Source organism: Perca flavescens, chromosome 10 (genome assembly GCF_004354835.1).
Source record: "Perca flavescens isolate YP-PL-M2 chromosome 10, PFLA_1.0, whole genome shotgun sequence".
NCBI classification, from domain to species: domain Eukaryota; kingdom Metazoa; phylum Chordata; class Actinopteri; order Perciformes; family Percidae; genus Perca; species Perca flavescens.
In genome coordinates, this window is record NC_041340.1 from 20,109,153 (window position 1) to 20,132,148 (window position 22,996).

Sequence of the window (22,996 nt, forward strand, 5' to 3'; positions counted from 1 at the left end):
AACAACACTGTATATATTTTGGTGTTAGATTTTAATACTGCTTTATTTAAGTAAGCACTTGGCACAATGATTAATACTTCTTTTATATTTGTGTTGGTGTTTGTGAGCTTAAAACAAAGGCCGGGATTTGAGCATAGCATCCTTGGAGAGACTGACACTGGAGCGGGAGAGGGGTACGCTGTGAGCTGCGGGCCTCCACTGGCTGTAGTTAAAGCTGGGGTGGCGTCCTGGTCGTCTGTGCGGAGGTGGGAAGAAGTCGGGGAAATGAACGGGAGGCAGGACAAGCACCACAGGCTTCAGCACCTCCTGATGAGCTCTGCGGGGACGGATACCCGGGGTAGCCGGGGGAGGGACAGGACGCAGAGTGGTGGTGGAAGTTGTAGTGCTCAAAACAGGGGGGATGCTTTTCTTGGATGCGCTGTTTTCTGGTTTGGAGGAAGAGAAGGAGCTGGGCACAGTGTTCTTTGAGGACTGCAGGCGCACTGCTTTGGCTTTTCCTGAAGGACAAAAACAGCGAGAGAGGTCAGAAGGAGAGGACTGGAATGTTGGACCAAAGTTCAGAAAGCATTGAGAAAAGGGTACATGCTGCACTAATTCTGTTCAAACCAAACTTTATTCCTTGCTACTCCTCTTAGCCAAAAGCTTAAAGGAACAGTTTGACGCTTAAGTCAGTTGTAAGTAAAATCTGGAACATACAGCTGATTTAGGGGGGGATATTTTGGTAAATATGCTTATTAATTTTTTGCTGCAAATTAGAGGAGAAGATTGATACCACTCATATTGGGAGTGGTATCAATCTTGTCATATAACTCTTATCAAGAAAGCAAATAAACATATTAACCAAAATGTCTCCTTAAATCAGCTGTATGTTCCAGATTTTACTTACAACAGAGGACTCAAGTAATCATGAGCACCTTGTAATGACTGCCTTCTGTTAGTAAATTCCAGATGTCCACACAGAGTAGTGCTGTTGCTGCCCTTGGTCTCTTGGTTTTTGGATTGAATACTGACAGAGAGGTGGGACTGAGAGCTGCGTGCATGAGTAGTTTTTGCCATCCTGTTGGGGTGTCCATGCTGCTCTTTTCTTGTTAGCTTTTTGGAACCGATCCTGTCCAGTATGCCTTTAGCATTTGCCCTGAGAAGCACGTCATGTGGTGCCTCTTTGACCACTGGCTCGGGCTGTTGAGAAGTGACAAAGCAATAGCTTTTATTTTCTAAGACATGACAGATCATTCTTCGGCTTCACCAAATGTATTGGTGAATGAAACATATTGTATACTGAAGCACACAGCCAGGTACCATATGACCTCACTAACCGACATGCCACGCAGACACAAAATCAAACGCAATAAATATTGCACGGTATTCTACTGAATAAGACATTTTGTGGCATCACATAAAGAAATGTATGCTTTATCTGTCTTAAAATGTACAATAATAATACATCCACATTGTTTAAGTACTAAGCAAAATCATATAATCAACATTTAATGGATATAATAAAAATACATTTGTTTACCATACAAGAAAATGTTTAATTAATGGTATAGGACCACCATATGTAAAAAAAAAAAAAAAAAAAAAAAAGAAAAGAGGGGAGGAGAGAGCCACCATGTCCTTGCTGCTGGCTGCAGGGTCACCTGCTGTCTCAGCACCAGCCTACTGCTCTCCCCAACGCCTGAATTATTCACAAGCACAGTGTACACTACGGGGACATGCAGCCTGTGTGGGTTTATGTGTGTGTGTGTGTTTTCTAAGTGCTTCCTTGTACTGTGTATGTTTGTACAAGCTGTTGGTAATTCTATGTACACAGGTATGTGTGCATACATACTGTAAAGTGTGCAAGTGCATTTTTCACGTGCTTATTTGTGCGAATACACTCTGTGCACACAGGTAAACATGCTTCAGAAGCCCCGCTGTAATGCAGTCTTTGGTGGACGCCCTGAACTTCGTTGATGCTAACTCATAGAGACAGGGGGCGCTGAATTATTCAACAGACGCTCTCCATTGCCTCCCTTTCTTCCCCCTCACCCCTGTAAATCTCACTTCCTCACCATCTCCACTTACCAACTACGCCATAGTCTGTGAATCTCTCATTTCCTTCTAGACTCTGCCAAACTTAGCTTCCACACCGCACCCTGGAGCTGAACCAATTCTGTTTAAATACTTGCGTCCAAAATCATTACGTCCAATATATCTTGACAAATACACCCAAATGTATGAAACTCACTCTAAAGAATGACAAAAACAAAGTCAAAGTCAAAAGTGTAAGGTTCTAAATCCCCTATCAATATTGTCCAAATTCGTCCTTCAGAAGTAGGGGACTTTTAGGGGAAAGTCCAACTGTGATGTGTGTGTGATTTCTCTGGAAATTAGGCGAAACACATTACTTGACTGTCTTCATGATTCCCAGCTGTTTCTGTATGGAGGGCTCATAAACGACTTTACTGGGTGCCGCTGTGACAGACGATGTACGCGAGACAGCATTCAAACACTTATATAATTGCTATTTTTATGGCGCTTTTCAGAGTGCCACAATAACTTTTGATTAGCTTAGTTTATTGGAGGTAGGGAGGAAAAAAATCCTGTTTGAGGCACCATAACAGCAGTTTGATTATCTTTTCATCACTATCTGTGGATGTATAAAACATGATGGATGGCCAGAAAGGAACAGACACCACAGTGCAAGAGCCTGTGGGGGTAAAATGGCTTAATAACCCTGCACTGGCATAATAAGCATAAGAGCAGATTTCATAATGTGAGGGAGTATGTCGTAAATGTGGCTAGGTTGTGGATTATGAGGATGTGGGGAAGCCCGGTCACCCAGACTTGATGAGACTTGCAGATGCACCTTAACCAACCCTGAGGATCCACTGCAACACGCTGCACCTACAGCCTGGAGCTTCATTTTTATAACAAAAATAATAAAGAGGTAAAAGGAGGAGAACGGGTTAGACAGCGAGAGTCAGATGATAGTAGAGTGGAGATATGATGAGTTGGATAGGAGAGAGACTTTATGAAGCCATGAAAGCCTGTGACTAGACAAGACAGAATGCTTCCCGATTATTAATGTTCATAAAACAGCTGTATGTATCAGAAAGCTCCTTTCAGAAACAGAAATTGCTACAATAAACCCAAATCCTTTCAAAGACACTTCTATAGTGTCTAATTTCCAAGTGTAATTCACAAACACCTTCATACACACAAAAAAGTGGATTCCTACTTCTCCTTTAGGTAATAAAATCCAAGACCAATTCTCTGCTCTAACTGCAGCTCTAAAGCTAATGATTTAACTCCTCTCATCTCATCCTGACTTAATTTTACTTCTAAAACTGATTTCTTCACCCCGAATTTCAGCATTTATTCACACTCATCCCGTCACCTTCTCCTCCTTCATCTCACACTTTCTTTCTGGTTGCAGATTAGACTGGGACAAGACGCCTGCGTCTGTGACCCACCCTTCTCATTTCTTCTAGCAGCCTGACTTCTTTTCTCCTCTACTTTTTTCCACCTCAAGGGTTTGACCAAGTAGCTGCCACAGCCTGTGATGCGCATTTTCACCTGATCTCAACTTCAGTGGCCTGGTTCCCAACTTACCTTCCCCTTTTTGCCCCCCCCCCCCAAAACAAACACATTCAAAAGGGATCTGTTTCTATGCTTAGAAGACACACATGCTTCAGGTCCTCAGTGGATGAATTGTTTTTAAAAGATAGCTGGCAGCACAGCGACCTGCTTGATCATAATTCCCACGCTTGTCTTAAAGCTCACCAATCAAAGCTCTATCACCCGTCTCTGTTGTGTCAGTGTGTATCATAAGGGAGACGATCACGGGAGGGCTTATCAGGACTCAGAAGAAAGCAGGTGAAGGACAAGGGAGTTTTTCAGCAGGCATAAAGGATCAGTCAGTTTAGACAATAAAAAAATCTGTCACTCCGAAAAAGGTCAGGTCAGGTCCAGGGCTAATGTTGGAGGTTTTTTTTGTCATTGAAGACTGGACAGCTTTCCGGGCTGGATGCTAAATGAGCTTAATTTGTCCCTGCTTGTCTCTGGCTGAACTGCCTGGAAGCAGCAGTGGACCAGTATTTTCACATTTTGAAGGAGCTACAATAGATTGTGTTCAACAGGAAAAATGATCATGTAGGCCAATAAACCTTGAGGACATAAAGTATTGACTTTGCATTTTACCAATCCTCAACTTATTACAGTTTTTTGGAGGCAGTAGAGGAAAATAAAGACACTTAAAAAAAAAAAAGGTTTGCTTCTCAGTGGTGTGAAGAGTTTTACTCAGATGAACTACTGTCCCTCATCACTCTTCTTCTCTATACTTAATGAAATATTAAAATGTTAAATTGACCCTCCACTTCCTGTGGTGGATAAGTCTAGTGTTGAGATAAATAATATGGTGAATATTGGTGACGCAGATAAAATCCAACTGTGTCCACTCATCGGGGGTTAACCACTGCTTTGCTCTGTGAGATTTAAAAAAACAAAAAGCGTACCTCTCTGCTGAGAACAGCCAGGAAGCAGCCATTGCTCTGTTCTGAGGGCTCCAACATGAAGAAGGGCTCTGTTTCCTCTGGAGCCTCGGCATGGTCAGGAATGCTGAACGGGGATGGACTAAGCCTAGATGAAACACAAATATATACGAACAAAAACACAGTGTACAGATATACAGATAGCGGTTAAATAACTTAACATGAGCTACGTTATTTAACTCAGTAAATGCACCTAAGTCCACTAGTTGTCTAAGTAAAGCCAGTGTGAGCCATATCAATAATATTACGTTTGTGTTTTATTTATGCTAGCCAGAGACCTTGCCAGCACACTGGGCCAGCTTACTGCAAAGATGAATCAGTCTCGGAACATTCAGGTGTACAGGAATGGTAAACTTCAACACGTCTTATGTTCCACACACACACACACACACACACACACACACACACACACACACACACACACACACACACACACACACACACACACACACACAATTCAAAAATATAATAAAAAATGTCTAAGAGAAGGGAAGCTGTCTGAAAATGTTTTTTTCCCCTGCCCTTTTCACAGCATTTAGAGACATTAAATGGCACCTTTGATTATATTTTCTCCCTGAGATGTGTGAGACTTTTGACAGAAGCCTGCTTGAAGGGAAACAGACAAACAACCCAGCAGGCTGACAGACAGCGAGGCAAACAGACAAAGAGAGACAATGACAGATAGATGCAGAGAGTGCACCAGTGGTTCAGAGACCTGAGGCTGACCTGAAGTTTGCTTGTTTTGGTTCCCCCTCCTGCTCTGAGCGGGCCTTTGCTTGCTCCAGGGCTCTGCTCACCACCTCCTCGTTCTCCTCTTGGTATGAAGAACAGGTAGAGTACACCACTGCCAAAACCTTAGGGACTATACAAAAAAATGTGTGCATTGTATCAACATTCTGTATATATGTAAATATAATGTAGAATATACTTAACCTCTGTGTGTTACAACTATACTGCATTTCTAAATGAAAATAAATCAGAAAAACACATAAGAAATTAAAATGAAGCTGCTTTAGTGACAGGAGACACATTCAGTCGAAAAAGTTACTTCCCTTCATTTTATGACAATTAAATGTAATTATTCAAACTGAGCCATCCTCCGCATCAAGCACTCCCTTTGAAGAAATCAGTTCTTGAATATTAATTTCTTAGTACTGTTGTGTGTATATACATGGTTCATTTTTATTCAACTGCTGCTGGCTTGTAGATTTGTGAAGCTACCGGCCGTTTGATTTGCTTCATTTGAGCTTTGATTTCTTTCTTGCTCACTAATTACAGCCAGACACAAACAATTAACGTCGAGCTGATAACAAATAAAACCTGCTCAGATGTGGCAAACAAATGTGAAATATCGCTTTTAAAGGAAGCAGAACTGAGTCAAAAATACGAGATATTCACCCACCTCACATCTGGGACACTAAGGGCTATGAAGGTGCGTGTTGTATATGTCTGTGTGAGCAAATGTCTATGCTTGTGCTTATGTAGAGTCATTCAGACCATAGACTCAATTAAGCTAAATCACTCGATACACGCCCACCATTAATTAACAGTCCTATTAGAAAGGATCTACACTGGCAAAAAAAAAAAAACTTAGAAGAGGGCTGATCGATGGCAGTGTGATTAGAGGAGCTGGTTTTCATTGTCCCTAACAGAAAGACTCCAACTGCTCGATGAACATGACCCAGACCATCACAGAAAGAAGTGCACTGAACAATAAATACAAGGTGGACAGAGGCTGATGAATGGAGCTCATGGACGCAGATTAACACACCACTTAATGGAATAAAATACAAGACAGAGAATACAACTAAGCAGGAAAGCATTGGCTTTACAGAACTGTAATACCAGTATAGAATAACATATGATGTCATGTCCTAAAGTAGGTCCCTCCGTCATATTTAGTTCTACAGAATGTATGCAATGCAAAGCAGAATTACTAATCACTTGTTTAGAAATAAGCGAGGAATGCTGCAGGAGACTGTTGCTGACCGGCTCAGAGGAGTACATTAGCATTCCTAATTAAGACTCAGACGATCTCCCAGGGATACCACAGGCTTCAGTCTAATGGAATATGTGATTAGATAATTAGGAAGAATAAACTTCATTGTGTCAGAGAGGTGAGAGAGGCTACGCGCTCGAGCCTGAGCTCATATGCTGTGTGTGTGTGTGTGTGTGTGTGTGTGTGTGTGTGTGTGTGTGTGTGTGTGTGTGTGTGCGTGCGCTTATCAACAAGAGCAGGTGGTTCGACACTCACACTTCAAGGCGTGATCAATTTCCTTCCTCTGTTGGGCTACCAGAGCTTCCAGTTTGCTCTGGGCTATGGAGCCCTGGGATAGGTCCTGCAGCAGTTCTGTGTCTGAGAATGAGCAGAATCAAGGTTTTATTAGCTGATCTGTTTACGACTGTGCTGTGCATAACTATAGGTTATATAAAAGCAGCAACTCTAATATGAATGACATCCACATATGTAGATGGAAGGGCTTGCTTTGACAGGTTTGTTGAAGGGATTCAGATATGCAGCCTATGAGAGGACTGTGGGTGGATCATCAATAAGTATCTCTGAAACTAGATCAAATATGGCAATAAAATGAAATGGAAATTGTTACTCATAGTGACGGTCTTTATTTTCTGGTTAAACACAGTAAAAAGACGTAGAAAGATAAAGTAATGGTAACACTAATCAATACATTTGGCTGCATCAAACCTTAAAACTAGTTGACTACAACTTTACTTTTAAATCTTATTACATTTTTTTTTTTTGCTTTAAACCTAAAATAATATTGCTGCTCCAAAACATTTACTTCCATATTTTTCAAACAGACTTTTTATTGAACGTGTTGAAGTAGTAATAAGAGCTATACAGGGTTAGGAATTTGCATAATTTGCATTCACAGATTATGAGTTTGTGTGTTCATCGTTATGCAGTATGAACTCAGGATGCTATGAGTGCACAGTACCCTCAGCATCCTGAATGTTGTAGACTAACCAACAGTATGTGACTCTGTTCTATTTCAGCATGGACACAAACAGCTGTAATGTACACTAGATTACAACATGTATTTCTGAAATCCGCATAAATCGCCATGTACCTCCCTTCTCTTGCAGTATAAAGTCGACCGGGTTGCTGACTGCAGACACAGAACACTTAGGGGTTAACAGGACAACGCGCACCCTCTGAAGTCGCTTGTCACCGCCGTCCAAAGACTGGAAGACCTCTGATATCAGCTTCACATCTGGGTAGAATGCAGATAGAGTTTAACAATATCCCCCGTAATCACAAACACGCATTTGCTCAGTGCTTTAAGTATAATCACAATGTCCCGCTATATTTCCTTGTCGAAAAAATACCATGCCTGAAGGCGTCTTTTGTAATTATAAAAATGTCAGCTTTGTTACATGCGTTTACAGTAATTGTTCCCCTAATGACTAGCTGCGGTGGCAGCCACTATCAGCATATCATGTTTAGATGCAGCTTAGTATCTCAGCAGACATTGTCTGATTTTAAGTGCACTGCCTGCATGTTAAGAGCCTCTGAGAATTTTGCTGGCAACTACAAATTTTTCAACCAATATTCTCTTGGTCATGAAAAAGCCTGTCAAAATGTTATCAAATTTAAATCACTTCACTTTACCATAATGGTTATTAATCCAAAGTGGCCATTTGCAAAAAAAAAGGAGCAATAAGTTTGATGAAGTAGTGGATCAGTGTGACAAGGCCAACAGTTTCTCATTATCTTTCATTGAAGTAAAAACATTTTTTTCACTTTATGAGGTTTTTTAACATTAATATGAGTTCCCCCAGCCTGCCTATGGTCCCCCAGTAGATAGAAATGGCAATAGGTGTAAACCGAGCCCTGGGTATCCTGCTCTGCCTTTGAGAAAATGAAAGCTCAGATGGGCCGATCTGGAATCTTCTCCTTATGAGGTCATAAGGAGCAAGGTTACCTCCCCTTTCTCTGCTTTGCCCACCCAGAGAATTTGGCCCACCCATGAGAAAGAGCGACATCATGGCTTTCAAACGAGCAAAGTGGCAGTTGGTCAAGGCCTTTTGTCTCACATACAAAGACACTAACAGATACTGCACTCATGGACACATCCATGTTATGCCTACTCTTGCAGCCCATGGTAGTGACGGCCTGCTGCAGCTCCTCCCTCTCAGCGTTTGTACGATCACTGACACAAATGTAGACTGTGGGCTGGTAGTTGCTGTTGGCTTTATGCTTCTCTGCGATTAGGGAGGCCGTGTGGGAGACAGTGAGGCCAGAGAAGCAGCCCACCATAAGAACATCTCCTTCCTCTGGTAGCAGGGAGCACACTGCGTATGGGCCCAGGGTGCAAGATTTATCCTACAGACACATTGAGTGAAAGCATTAGTTTGATAAAGAGACCAACATACTTCAACAGAAGTGTCGGTTTCTGCACAACAGCAACACTCTGCAAACTGATGACACAAACTAAACTAAGAGAAAGAAGAAGAAAAAGTTACAGTGTTTGATAGTGGTAAATATAATTGAGGTGGGAATGGATGGGAGAGGAGAGGGGGTTTGGAACAGCTGTTGCAAAGCAGGTAGGGAGGCGAGAGGAGGAGAGGAGAAGAGGAAGCAAAGGAGGAATAGAGAGAAAGTATGAGAGAAACAGATTAAAACAAAGATGTCCTTCAATCATTAGGGTCCCCTCCGGAAAAAGTGCTGAACATATATCCCTGTGGAACCACTGGGCTGGCTTGAGTTTCTCTAGTTAATATCCAGATCACAGGGTTTATCAGGAAAGACAATCCAGGGTGGAGAAGAACAAGGACATTTGAAAAGAGAGAAAAATAGAGGAGAGACTGTGAAGGAGACTCATAAAATGGAGAGAGCAAGAGGTGATTAATTAGGCAGTGGTGTTGAATGTTTGATTGAATCTGGCTGCAAAATCTGATTTAACTGTGTTGTGGTGCTGTGTGCTGCTTACAGTTTGCATGGCAGCTTGACTTTAATGGAGTAGAAATTAAATGATTAAGCCGCTCTCCCCCTCCCAGAATAGAGGATTCTTTATGGCTCAAAGTGAAGTATGGCCAGATGAGAGGAACTGATGTGAAATATTTGTATCTGGGAAAACTAATCTTAGTTGGCGTAAGGGAACTCAGTCTTAAAATCAATTTGAGCATGTCCATTACCACTGTGAAATCATAAATATCAGAGAAGATTGATGGGGCTGAACAGATTTCTGACTTCATATTAAAGTCTGCAGGGAGAAGGCTGCTCTTATCAGAAACCTCTTCTCTCTGTGAAGCTCGTACCTGGATGATGAGTTTGTGGTTGCTAAGCAGTTTGGTGGTGTACAGCCGAGCTTTCAGCTGAGCAGGGAACACCAGTAGATCCCCACAGTGGGGATCCTGGCAGAAGGTCTGGTCCTCCAGCTGCCCAATCGATTTCACCTGGGAGAAGCCCACACGCTTCAGCACACTTTGGACCTCGTCAAGGCTGGAGGCGAGAAGAGAGGAGAGCAGATTTGTGGAAGCCCAAGAGAAGAGGGATGAAGGAAGGCAGGAAGAAGGTGAGAGGTGGGAGAAAGAGAAAGACTGTCATCATAGATAATAATAGCGTGGAGAATTGCTATGTGGCCTTTTAAAAGACTTTAGTACTAAAATGTGCTGGAAAAGCCATCAAGATACACACATGCACGCACGCACGCACGCACACGCACACGCACACACACACACACACCACTAGTCCCAACACACACACCACTAGTCCCAACAGGTGACCTTTACAGTCCGAGAGCTTGCTGAGGGTTGTTGCTGATTGAATCTGTCCACAGCAGCAGGATTTACACCTAACTGAATCAGCCTGTCAGGACACCTGCAAGAACACACATTGTGTTCTTGCGCACACGCACACGCACACGCACACACACACACACACACACACACACACACACACACACACACACACACACACACACACACACACACACACACACACACACACAGTCCAGTGGTTTAATTGGATGTCAGCTGAGCACATAGCCCATAAAACATTAGGCAGCAACCCAACTTAAAGGTCTGTGTATAGATGTGGGTGTAGATGCTTGCACACAATCTGTATTAAGCTTACAGTGCATTCTTGGGATTATGTACAGGTGTGTGCATGTACAGGTGTACTTTATCTGCTTCAGAGTGTGTGAGTGAGTAGTTTGTGTGTGCTCAGCTAACCAACCTGCTCCTCTGTGTGTTGATCCATGCGTAGAGTGGAAGGCTGCTTGATCTCTCCTGCTTCATCTTCACACTCTCCGGCAGGATACACTCAATGGACAAGAGATCATGTTTGATCCTGCAGCGGGCCAGAGAGGCTGCCAGCTTGGTTTTAAACCTACGTACAACATTTTTTTTTTTTTTTTTTTTTTTTTAGCTTTTCTATATTCTTAGTTTGTACTCTCCTTTTATACTTCCACTACGAGTTTCTGTTCTTCCTTCTACTTTTTTCTCTGTGTTATTATCTTTCCTTACCTTAGGATGTAGCTCTCCACAACTCTAACTTCTTGTACGATCTCGTCCTCCCCTTGGCGTTCCCGAGGGAAGAATTTTCTGTCCTGGAAGTCATAGAGCATGACGGCAACAAGGCTCATCTGATCATCTGGCTAAAGCATGAGAACAAAAAGTACAGTTAATTGGTGACTTGTGTTTTAACAGGAGAACAAAGAAAAATGAGGAACAAGGAGAGAGCCTGCATGCCTAACAGACAAATTTCAGATTTTTAATAACATGACTGACACAAGCTTTTAATTAGTGAATGGTTACGCCTCAAAGATCAGCTGCATATGGTACACATCTAGAATGTGCATGTGCATAAAACCAACACAACCTGATCTTATGTAATAGTGTACTGGTGATTGCTCTATTTTGGCAACCTTTTTTTTTTGGTTACCTAATGAGGGGTACAGTGCAGAGATACTATATATTGGTATTCATTTTGAGATCAAATGATCCAGTTTGCACACACACACACACACACACACACACACACACACACACACACACACACACACACACACACACACACACACACACACACACACAGTAGCTGATGAAGTAGATGTCCTGCCATGAACCCACTGCTGCCACTTAATTAAATATAGGAGAAAGCCTGAGTTATGTCTCTACCACTCCTCCTCTACAATTAACTCTATCCATTCAGCTCTCTACCCTCTTTCTTCCCCTCTCTCTCTCTCTCTCTCTCTCACTCTCTCAGGGTGGGAGGGCACCAGTCGCATTAGTGGCAGATGGTGTTCCACAGCAGCAACAGCTTGCAACATCCTCACTACTGGGCTAATGGGCCGAGAAGCTAGAACGCTACAAGGGTTTATGCTCCAGCTAAGGAATAAGCCAGCGCTTATTATTCATTCCAGAGGCTTTTCATTTCATTTTTTGGAAAGGTCGATTTCAGAGACAGGTTGTTATGGCACTCCATTTTCCTCTCTCGACCTTGTTCTCTCCAACTCCAGTTCTACTTTCCCATTACCAATGTCAAACCCTTGGGTGTGGGAAAAATCCCAGTCATTACAGTTTTTTTCGATTGCTAAACAACAGTGGGCACAACTGGAGTCACATGTGCAAATCTCTAACTACAGTCTCCACAGCAGCAGTTCATGTGGACCAAACTCTAGTTCATTTTTCATTGCTTGAACACAGTTTTCAAAAATCTACACACTTATCCCATGACTTTAACCACAATGTGCAAAACACTGTAGATTTACAGCACTTTGTTCAAATGCTAACACACTGCTGTCAAAACTGTAAACCACACATTCAAAACAGAATAGATTTCAGTCTGGTGCCTATCAAACACTGCTGATTGCAATTTTAGCTGAAAGCCTAAGCAGGTGTCTTATTTTAGACTAGTTAGTGAACATATATGGTATTAATATAGAGAAAGCTCAGAAAGCCTTTTTTTGTATACAAACACCAAATAAGAATGAAACAATTATACACTGTACCGTTTGAGAGAAACAGGTAAAAGAGCAAAGATACCAATATGTCCAGGTAAGATTAGGTTATGTACACAGCTATAAAAAAAAGTGAAAAACACTATATCTTTACAATAGTAAAACTGCGTTCTTACTGTTTTTCAGAAAGTAATGGAGGTGAAAGCAATAGAAACACCACATTCATTAGTATTTAGAGATGATGCAGACATCCAATGTGATGAAGAAAACCTGCCACATGATGCTGGAGAGAGGCAGGATTAGTCACACTATTCATTGGTACTGTTATGTACCTTTTAGTTTTTTTTTTTCCCAGTAATTCCATAAATTACTAGAGACAAAATACTTTAATGAAGAAAACTGCTGATTTTCATTCCTTCTTGTTTACCTTATGTAAAAATTGGTATGCTATACAATCTATATTTTTTCCTTAAATAAACTGTTGAGTAGTGTCAAGTCACTCAAATTGTTCAAACTGTAAAGATGAGAAAGTTTGTAATTTCTGTATTGGTGTTTGATGCCAGTGTTTTTACCATCAGTGTGTTCGGAGTGACGGTGTGTGTTATCTCAGTGAGGCCTGTGCATAGTGTTTGAGACGTGTGTTAAGAGTTGTGTTGCTTTGAATGAGTTTTGCAGGTGATGTGAACTGTTTAGCTCAGGTGACTGTAGGTAGTGCAGACTGTAGTTTGAGTTTTGCACGTGACTCCAGTTGTGCCCACTGTAAGTTGCCTGGTGACGGTGTCCCATGGTGGGAAACAGGCCTACAGTAAACATGCCTGCTGTGTTTAGTCACATAAACAGGTCTATGACATAAGAATATTTAAGATGATTCTAGATGTAGTTTAAGTTTCATTTGGCTCATTTCACATGGGGCTTAGGCGTATTTCATGTTAAATGTGCCAGTGTACCTAATATGCTTGCCTCACATCTACAATGTCACTCATTTTCATCCTACGCAGGATTTAGGCTTCATTTTCTCTCTCCGTTCTGATCAAATGCGCCTCGGGCTCATTTCAGCATGCAAGTCTATCTATAACTTCATTTTTCCATTGCTCATTTTTTTCCAGCTCACCTCTTCCCTCTCACCCACGTCTTTGTCCTCTATCTATCAAGGTTGAACTTTATAGATGCCAGTAGTGTAAAAGGAGGTAAGAGTGAGCTCTAAAGACTGTCTCATTGTGTCTTGGCTTTATTGTCTCACTGGAGGGATGCAGAGTAACGACCTGCCACCAACACATAGGGAGACCCATTCGTTTCACCCAGGGCCATATTTCACAAGGCTACAGTGTGTGTGTGTGTGTGTGTGTGTGTGTGTGTGTGTGTGTGTGTGTGTGTGTGTGTGGGGGATTGCTTTGCAAACACACATTCATGTGTATTAATGTGTCTGTATATGTGTGTGCCCTCTCTGAAGTAGACATTGGCTGTCTACAATCTGTGCACTCCATGACAGCTCAGTTTGCTGTTAACATATTCTTCATTCTTGCCTTCATGACTCTTTTTCTCTACTAGCTCTATCAGCTACGTGCACACAGACTAGCTTTGTGCATGTTTTATCACCATCTAGACTGTTAGAGAAGCAGCTAGAGCAGCCCTCCGCTTCCCCCAGCTTCTTTTATGTGGCGTGTTAAAAGTAGGACAAATGACAATCTCCTCCAGAGGATACCTCTTCATTTAAGTAGCAGAGCGTTCATCTACTGTCTAAGAGCCGCAGGTACACGGCTGTGCTGGGAATCTTTCTTTTACGTCTACCCAGCACAGCCTTAGTATCACTAATAACATTCAGCACACTGGTTCTAGAACGTACTTGGATAGACACTGTGCAGAAAACACTCAGACGCCGCATCATCCAAACACACCCCTTGGGCTGCTACATCATTTTGATTTCATCACTAATTAATGGGGAGTTTTGCTTGAGAAAACTAATAATGGAAAAGACACGGCCAGGCACATTCTGTCTCATAGTACCTTTTAGATGTGTTCCTCCAAAGGGAGCAATTGCCATTGATTAGGGTAGGGAATGTGAAAGACAGGAGGTGCTTTGTGAGTTGATGAAAGGAGTGTATCAGTGTAATACATCAATATTACTGTTACTGATTAGAGGTCTAGAGAACAGAACAAAGAGTATGGGGAGGATGAACAGCAGTTCATGAATATTGGAAAGCACTGAGTAAAGCACCGTCAAAGGCTTGTGAGCAAATGTTTAAGAAAACAGCGCAAGGTAAACAAAGCTATAGCCAAAGTAATAGCATGGGAAACTCCAAAACTTAAGTCTAGCCATTCTCACAGTCAAGAGGAATTAATATTTTTTAGCAAAACATTGAAAGTAACATAATGCCAACACACATTAAAGGATTCAACAAGTTTACTTCTCTTAATCTACTGCTGTATTAAAAAATACTGTTTCTATGGAACTCACTTACCATTGGCTTAGTGAGGTAAAAGCAGCTGTCAATAAGGATGTCCTCCAGCAGATCTTGATCTGTGCAGAAATGTAAGGTGGTGGAGAATTAAAACAAGGTTAGGTAGAAGGATGAAAATGGAGTAATAGCGATTTCCATTACTAATTATGTGTTTGAGTAATAACGAAGCATATTAGTGCCATTTTTTATATCAATGTCTAATTATCCCTAGAAACCAGTCTCGGCTCTATCATTTGGAGCATGGGATAGAGGACAATCACTCCTATATCCATTAACTGTTAGGATAGATGCTACAAAGGACAAATCCATATCTAATGATGAGAACAAAAAAAGAGAGAAAAGAGATTAAGACAAAGAGCAAGAGAGGCACCCCAAATGATAGTGATTTAATTTGAAAAGAGAATTCAATCTGATGGAGGGTTTAATTTCCCGTGATTAAACACTTATTTGGTGCTTAATTATAGTTAATTTGATTCTTCATTTGCCTCATTTCTTTCATTTATTGTGTCTGTGGTGGTGAGTGTGTGTGTGTGTGTGTGTATGTGTGTGTGTGTAATCAAAGGACTACTAACATTTATGACATTTAAAGTAATAAACAGGCTACATCTAAACATGATCAGTAAAACTAAATATAACAGGCATGCATGTATTTCATACCAGACTAGACTGTGTTTGTATGCCTTGTTACCTTCTTTATTTCATTCAATACGTTACTTACAAATGATGTAGTGGTGACTTGATGGACAAACATTATTGCCTTATTTTACACTATTATATTATACAGATACAGGACTTAATTATTATTATTTGATCAAATCAAAAGGTAACTATGTCCAGCAAGTGCTGCCTATCAGTTTTGTGTGGTTTCTCATCTCCATGCCCTGGCTATCATATCATGAAGGCAGCAACTGCCTCAAGCCTACGGGATGCTTTCTCTCTGAAATGCACATAAAGCACACACCCAGACTTATCTCTTCCATTCCCATCTGTGAACAGTGGGCTTTCCTTTTCAATACGAGGGAGATGGAGAGCCAGCAACACTATCCAGTTTATCATGCCAGGATTAAAGAACAGCTGCTTCCAAAGCCACTCTGCAGGTACAGTGTTTGCTCATTACACATTGGAAATGGGCAAAAAGATCATTTCATGAACGTGGATTTGTTTCTAGTGAGGTTGGGAAAAGCCTTTTTATGTTACTGCAGAGGAGTAAATAGAAAGGTGGGAATAAGATGCATGTGTTTGTTTAAGTGAGATCGCATGGTTTCAATATTAAAATTCCTGTGCAGTATGTGTCTACCACACCCATGGTTGCCTTCTTGGTTGATTCATATTCTTGACAGACAGACACACCTCTTAGGCTGCAAATAGGAGGTAAGCCCAGCCCTTCCACTGAGACACCATGGAAACCACAGACACTGCTGTTAACTTATCACAACATCTTAAATCATGCCAAACTGTACTCTGGGTCTCAGCCAAATGCACGCTGGGTAGATAGCGTGTAGGGCAGGACAAACACACACACACACACACACACACACATCTGCGTGCAGTTACATCAACATATACACACACACACACACACACACACACACACACACACACACACACACACACACACACACACACACACAACAGCCAGGTACACAAATAAATGTTTGCACGTAATAGAGCTTATCGTTTATTGAAGAAACAAATGCATATAATCAGCAGTGGTCTAATTTATAGCAGGTTTACAATAGTGGCCATTACTGCAGAAGGCCTTAAAGATAAGCCCTGAAGAGATAGCCACTCAGTGCACACAGAGCAGCTCAGACCCCTGAGGAAGTCATGATGGTGGTAGAGGTTATAGTCTTCTGCATGCTATAAATCACACACAGCAGGTTGAGTAAAACACAGAGACAATGCTTCTATAAATCACGTACAGTAGACACCTTTACACAACAGACACAGAGTCTGGGTTTTACTTGTGGGACAAGACAGATATTCTCAAATCAAAACTCCTCACTCTAGAAGTTGGCATGAAAAAAATGACTTGAAATCAGTCTAACAAGAAATAAATCCTACACCAGCAGGAGGCTCTCTAGTCATCACAGGACCCATGTTGAAGTTGTGCGTTTTGTGGCTTCCATCCAGGTATAACACAATGAGCAGTGACTGATGGTGACTGTAGTCAAACAAATCCTCAGTGAAAGAGCCAGACCTGAATGCAGGCTCCTCTTCTCTTGAGCCAGGTCTTTGTCTCACAATGTTTCCTCATCAGTGCACCAGATTGCACATTAATCTAACACCAGCCAAAAAAGGTACAAGTTATACAATCACCAGTTTGGACTAAATGGCAGATCTGTCTTACATATTATGCACATGCACAATTTAATATTTGCCGCGGCATACTGGTGGTGATAGCTGTTCTGATTGTGGTCAAGGACAACAAATACAGCCTTTCTCTCTCATGCTCTAAATCCAGCCGAACACAAAGTGGTCCAAAGAAATGTTCTAGCTGCACACAGAGAATACAGCAGCCACAGTCATCTGACAAGGGCGTTTGGCACCCCAGCTGGACAGTATGGACAATGAGGCAGAAACACTCAAAGGAGTAGCCAGTGGGAAAAAAGGAGGAAAGAGGAGGGGGGGGGGTGCGCTCTCATGGCCAGCGACAAGGTCAGCTTTTTTTTTTTTTTATACCAGTAAAAATCCCACAAAAATAGCTTTACATAGCTTCATAAAACTGCACATACCTTGAGCACTGAGAACACAAGGTAGAACAAGCCAACAAGGAATGAAACCTTGCCAAGCTAAAATGCCTCTAGGTCAGTGATCACGCAGGCAGTCACTCACATATGAAAAACTTTTTTTTTTGAAAGAGGCAGGAGAGGTCAAAGAAATACAAAAGCCCTGAAGATATAAAAAAAGAGACAGAATGAAGTGAAGGAGAAGGCAGGGAAGTGCTAATATTTGTCATTTGGCCGACTTCGGCTTCGTCTTTGTCTATGAAATGTCAAATCCACACCAGGGTAAACATCATCACCAAGTCAAACTCCATCTTTTAGTATTGACTGACAATCGCAGCAACGGACTAGTCTGCGTCCTCAGCCACCAATGATGCGCTTACTGAATGACTTTTTTCTTTTAAGCAGATAAGAGTTATAATCACAAGATCAATACCAGAGCTCATTGGCATTTTGTTCCGCTTGTTTTTCGCTGCTGTAGCATTTTCTTCTTTAGGTTAACAACTGACCTCAGCTCAATTTTGGACCAGTCAGTCCAAGTGCTCAGTACAGTGCACGAATATGTGCAGTGATGTGTCTCTGTGTCTCTGTGTGTGTGTGTGTGTGTGTGTGTGTGTGTGTGTGTGTGTGTGTGTGTGTGTGTGTGTGTGTGTGTGTGTGTGTGTGTGTGTGTGTGTGTGTGTGTGTGTGTGTGTGTGTGTGCGTGTGTGTGTGCGGCTGCCAGCATGGGTGTGTGTCACTAGCAAATCAATTTCTGCACCAAAAGTCAGGCTGTTCGTAGGAGGAGGAAGAGAGGAGATTAACATTGGCTTCCAGGCCGTGTCGTTTCCTCTGCACCCAATTTAACCACACAGCCAGCCCGAGAGAATCTAACATGTGACCAAAATACGTATGTGACTGAGGCAAGTCGACAATCACGTCTCTATAACCGGAGTTAAGTTTCATTGATTATCAGTAGCAAGCCGCTCTGTCAATTTGTTGTTATATGTGCAAATACACCCAACTGTAGCAATGGACACTGATTTCACCTAAGATACAGGAAAACGCCTACTTCTTTTTTTCTATTAGACCATGGTCCAAGTAAAAAATATAATATATATTATATATTTTATCATCAAATTATGATATTATGATTCAAGATCAGAAATAATGTAACTAGTGCAGGTATCTTCCTATAATCCTTTAAGTTAGCCAATGATGGCCTTTGTAGCGCCTCCTTTGTTTAAGTTATCTCTGTTGCTAGCAGAAACTCTACGAATGAACTAATTCCATAAATGTCAGACATGGAGGACGGAGAACTGTAATAACATAGCACTGATAAGAAATATAATATTTGTCTTTGAAATGAACTCTGAACAAAAGGGGGATTCAATTTAACAAGAAATGCGGTATATTGTAATTGTCAAGCAGGCCATTTTTCCTTCTAAGCAAATTCCTCATCCTGGTTGGTGTATACATGCATCCTCTCATAGAGAGAAGAAATGGGTGATGGATGAAAACGATGTCCTGGCAATATGATCTCTAAGGTCTCTCTTATTATTATCCTTAGCACTCTCGTCGATTTCTCCCAGCAATGTACAGGTAAGTACTATAGCCTACAGCTGTAAAACTAATATAGGTTACTGCAACAAGGCTGGGGCTTGTGATGATGAATATTATGAGGTGATCTGCATTAATTGTGGGACATGTAGGCCTAAGGCTTATCCAAGTTCAGCGGATGGATAGTGAGAAGGAAAAAAATCTATCATGGCTACGAGGGTGTTCCTGCTACCTGACCTCTCCATCCACTGAATACGCATTAAATCGATTACAGCCAGATTCCTGCACTGACAGTCAGCTCACCTCCACTCCCTTATCACCTTGGTGATTACACACCCCTGTGACTTCAGACACCCAGACCCCACCCTTGTCCCAGATAACAGATTATGGGCCAGATTGATTTGTAGCATCACACACAATTCCCCCTGGTCATTCAAGTAGTTTTTTTCTTTTCTACTTACCCTTCATCAATCTATCCTTATCCAATTCTTCCTGTCAATTAAATTCAACAGGGCTATTCATTCTCATTTCAAGTGGCTGTTTGTTTGCCTGTAATCAAATAGTTTTACTTTAAATTTAACGCACCTGCAATTATTCAAAATAGGTGTTGCTGAACACCTTTTGCTGATGTCCGAACTCGCCCAGAACACACAACGTAAGTGAATAAAGTGTGTGGACGTGTACATACATGTGCAAGATTGACAGGATAAGGAAAGACGGAGGGGAAAAGGGAAAAACAGTTATGACAAAAGGTTAAACAAATCCAACTAATTCCATTTACACACTCACATTTAAGTGTATTGAAGGCCAGCTCATAAGATGTACGTTGCATCTCCTCATTTTTTACTTCAGATAAGGAGAGCCCTCTTTCTTTGCCATAATTCACCAACCGGTGTGCAGCGGGCTTCTCCAGGTGGTTCTTCTGGAAGATGACTGACGCCAGCAGGTAGACTCTATCTGGAAAGCCCAGCTGACCTTCGCCGGTGGTCTGGAGCTCTGGAGAAATAGCATGGATGTCGTCGTCGGCTGGCTTCTCCAAAGGTGTCACATCCTTGCTCCCTGCAGTCTGGGTGCCAGCCTTTTTTGTCTTGTACATGGACGAGCGAAAAAGACGCCCTCCAATGTTTTTATTTTTTGCCATTTTCTCAGTATTTTCTCACACCTGAAAACACACCATGACATTCTTACTTTGGGGACTTAGCTAAATAATGCACAAACCATAGTTTGACATTTAAAACAACATTTGTGATTTGGGGTAATACAATTTACTTCACTTCACTTTACAGATTAAAGTCATTTATAAGCAAAATTAGTTAAGTAACGTTATCGCTAAGTTAAATAAGCTATTTTTGAATAAATGCCCAGCCCTAAATATTATAGCAAAATTTCATCTAAATAAACTGTTAGCTACCGTTACACTCAAAGCTAGCTAATATTTAGCTATAGCCATAATTTAATGTTAATTAATCTAACGTTAACCAGGTTGCAGGACATTTGATTAATCGTTACCTAGCTAGCTAACTAGCTAGCTAACTAACGAATGATTTGTTAAAGTAACGTTAACGTTAAGCTATCTTACTAGCTAGCTAGTTAACGACACTGCTTTAACCAGGCTGACTGTCTGTTAGCAGCAGCCCTAAACTAGGAAACATGTCGGTGTAAATCACGTTACCTTATGAGAAGAGTGTCCTCTTTTCTCTTCTAAAAATATTGTACTCGTATCCGGGACTCTTCATATTTACCGGTGTAACGTTAAGTATGTAACGTCAACGGTACTTTAACGGCACTGCTGCAGGTTGTTCTGTTAACCTTGACTCGAAGCAAAGTTTTAACTGCCAATAAAATCCCCACTATAAATCTGGGTCCGCGGTGAGGCGATGGGCGTCGCCACAGATGAAAATCACCCTGCTTCTACCCTTGACTCGCTTCTCATTAATTTGAAAAAAAATTATTTTAAGTCTTTAGGTATAACAGAGTAACGTTAGTGTCTCCACTTAAAAACAAACTTTTCCAAATGTCTGTCAACATTGTGGAGCATTTTCGATTCGCGTGTTCTTTCACCATGGCAACCACATGCTAATTTCAAGGTCCTGTTCTTCACGGTTCAAGAATTAATCCCCTTAACGCTGGATGTCCTCTGTCTATCTGGTACATTGTAGCTAGGCCTTTTAAAGTTTTACAGAGCAATATGCCAAAGGAAAGCTAATGACAACACTGGTGGACAGTAGCCTACATAAACCTAATTCAGTTGTATATGGCATGCAGCTGCTGTTTTCAAAACTATAGGTAATATCCAGCCTAATTGTAATCATTCCATATTTGTTCCCAAAAACACTCATGTCACATAATTTGGTATATTTTGTATACTGTTTGTTTGCAGTTTTGTATATTTGAACTGAAACCTATTTCAATTGTAAAGTGAAATCAAATCAAAGTTTTTTACACTATGTCCAGACACTTCAAATTTCTTTCCATAGAATCAGAGTCAGTGACCCTTTTAAACTACTAAACAGTAGTGCAATGAAGGTATTTCGGTTTTTATTTTTCAAAATGCTTTTTTATTAAAATCTCTTCCTTGTAAGAAAATAGAGATTAGGCCTACTGTGTAATTTAAGTATGATGTAAGTCACAATCATGGTAAACAAAGTACTCAATCAATAAGACAGTATAAAAATAGTCAAAGTGAAATATCAAAAGCAAAATATAGCCTACGTAAAGTATGGAAAGTAAAAGTACTCATAATGCAAAATGGCCCCTCTAAGAGTGGTACATTCATAGATATAGAAAAACTATATCTATGAGTACGTTATTATAGCCTATTGTTTTATTATGATTGATGAATTACCATGTCAGCAGCATGTAAATGCTGCAGCTGGTTGTCAGTTTTAAAATGACCATATGTTTAAAAATCTTAAATCTGCAAAAAGAACTCCATATTGTGGAGTATTAGAATAAAATAGCACAAAATGGGAACACTCATGTAAAGTTGAGTTGAGTAAAATTACTTAGTTCTGTTCCACCACTGGTTTGTCAGTGGTGGAAATACTGTTCATTCTGTTTGTAAATCTAGTGCTAGATAATGCTTCTCCATTTGCAATTTTGTGAAGCACATGGGAATTTCCCCAGCAGTCTTTTCCTTCAGTGCCTGAGCTGCTACGCCTGTCCACATTACATGGTTCACACTTCTCCTGGTCTCCCATGGCGATTATAGCCTGCTGTGGCCCCTGCCACTCACTGAGCTCTAATAGAAAGCAATGCAGTCGGCTTCTCGCAGACAGAAAATTTAAGATATTCTAACTTATATCAAATGCATCGTGCTTCAGCATGAAAATCACAGAGGATAAAAAAACATTGACATTGGCTCATGTGATTTCTTCCGAACAGAGCCCACCCTGGCGAGACTCAACCAAACAATCAACAGGCGGGCTGCCTGCTGCCCCAGCATTTTTTACATAGCCTCCAGATTTAATTATGGAATTGCAGTAAGGCATATGCCATTCAATACCATTGATGACTAATACTAATATTAAAACTAGACTATTAATCTTTTTTCACCTCTCAGTTGTGAAATGTTGTGAGTAGCTGATAAAAAAAAACATGGGGAATAATTCTGAGGTGCAGATCTTGTGCACTCATGTAGCTTTAAAATTAAGCTCTGGGTCATCCACCACCCAAATGTTATGTGGGAAATGAGCGCCCTCTACTGTAAGATTAAGTTATTGAGATTAAAAATCTGGAAGAGATAATTGCTTAATATCCTGTTTCCTTCAATATCAATCTGACTCCATTCTGCCTCTTCTGTTTATTGCATT

General features: G+C 41.1%; 1 protein-coding gene across 1 annotated transcript; it reads right to left on the reverse strand.

Moving 5' to 3' along the window:
* Positions 1 to 24: 24 nt before the first annotated feature.
* On the reverse strand, positions 25 to 21,329 carry LOC114562680 (putative methyltransferase NSUN7). The gene is made up of 13 exons (XM_028589249.1): positions 20,857 to 21,329; positions 19,974 to 20,346; positions 14,920 to 14,978; positions 11,025 to 11,155; positions 10,735 to 10,887; positions 9,816 to 9,999; positions 8,646 to 8,880; positions 7,625 to 7,768; positions 6,790 to 6,891; positions 5,262 to 5,397; positions 4,500 to 4,623; positions 915 to 1,179; positions 25 to 497 (listed from the first exon to the last, which is right to left on the reverse strand). The coding sequence occupies exons 2-13, from the start codon at positions 20,323 to 20,325 to the stop codon at positions 109 to 111; spliced, it is 2,274 nt and encodes a 757-aa protein (XP_028445050.1). The 5' UTR covers positions 20,326 to 20,346; positions 20,857 to 21,329; the 3' UTR covers positions 25 to 108.
* Positions 21,330 to 22,996: the final 1,667 nt, after the last annotated feature.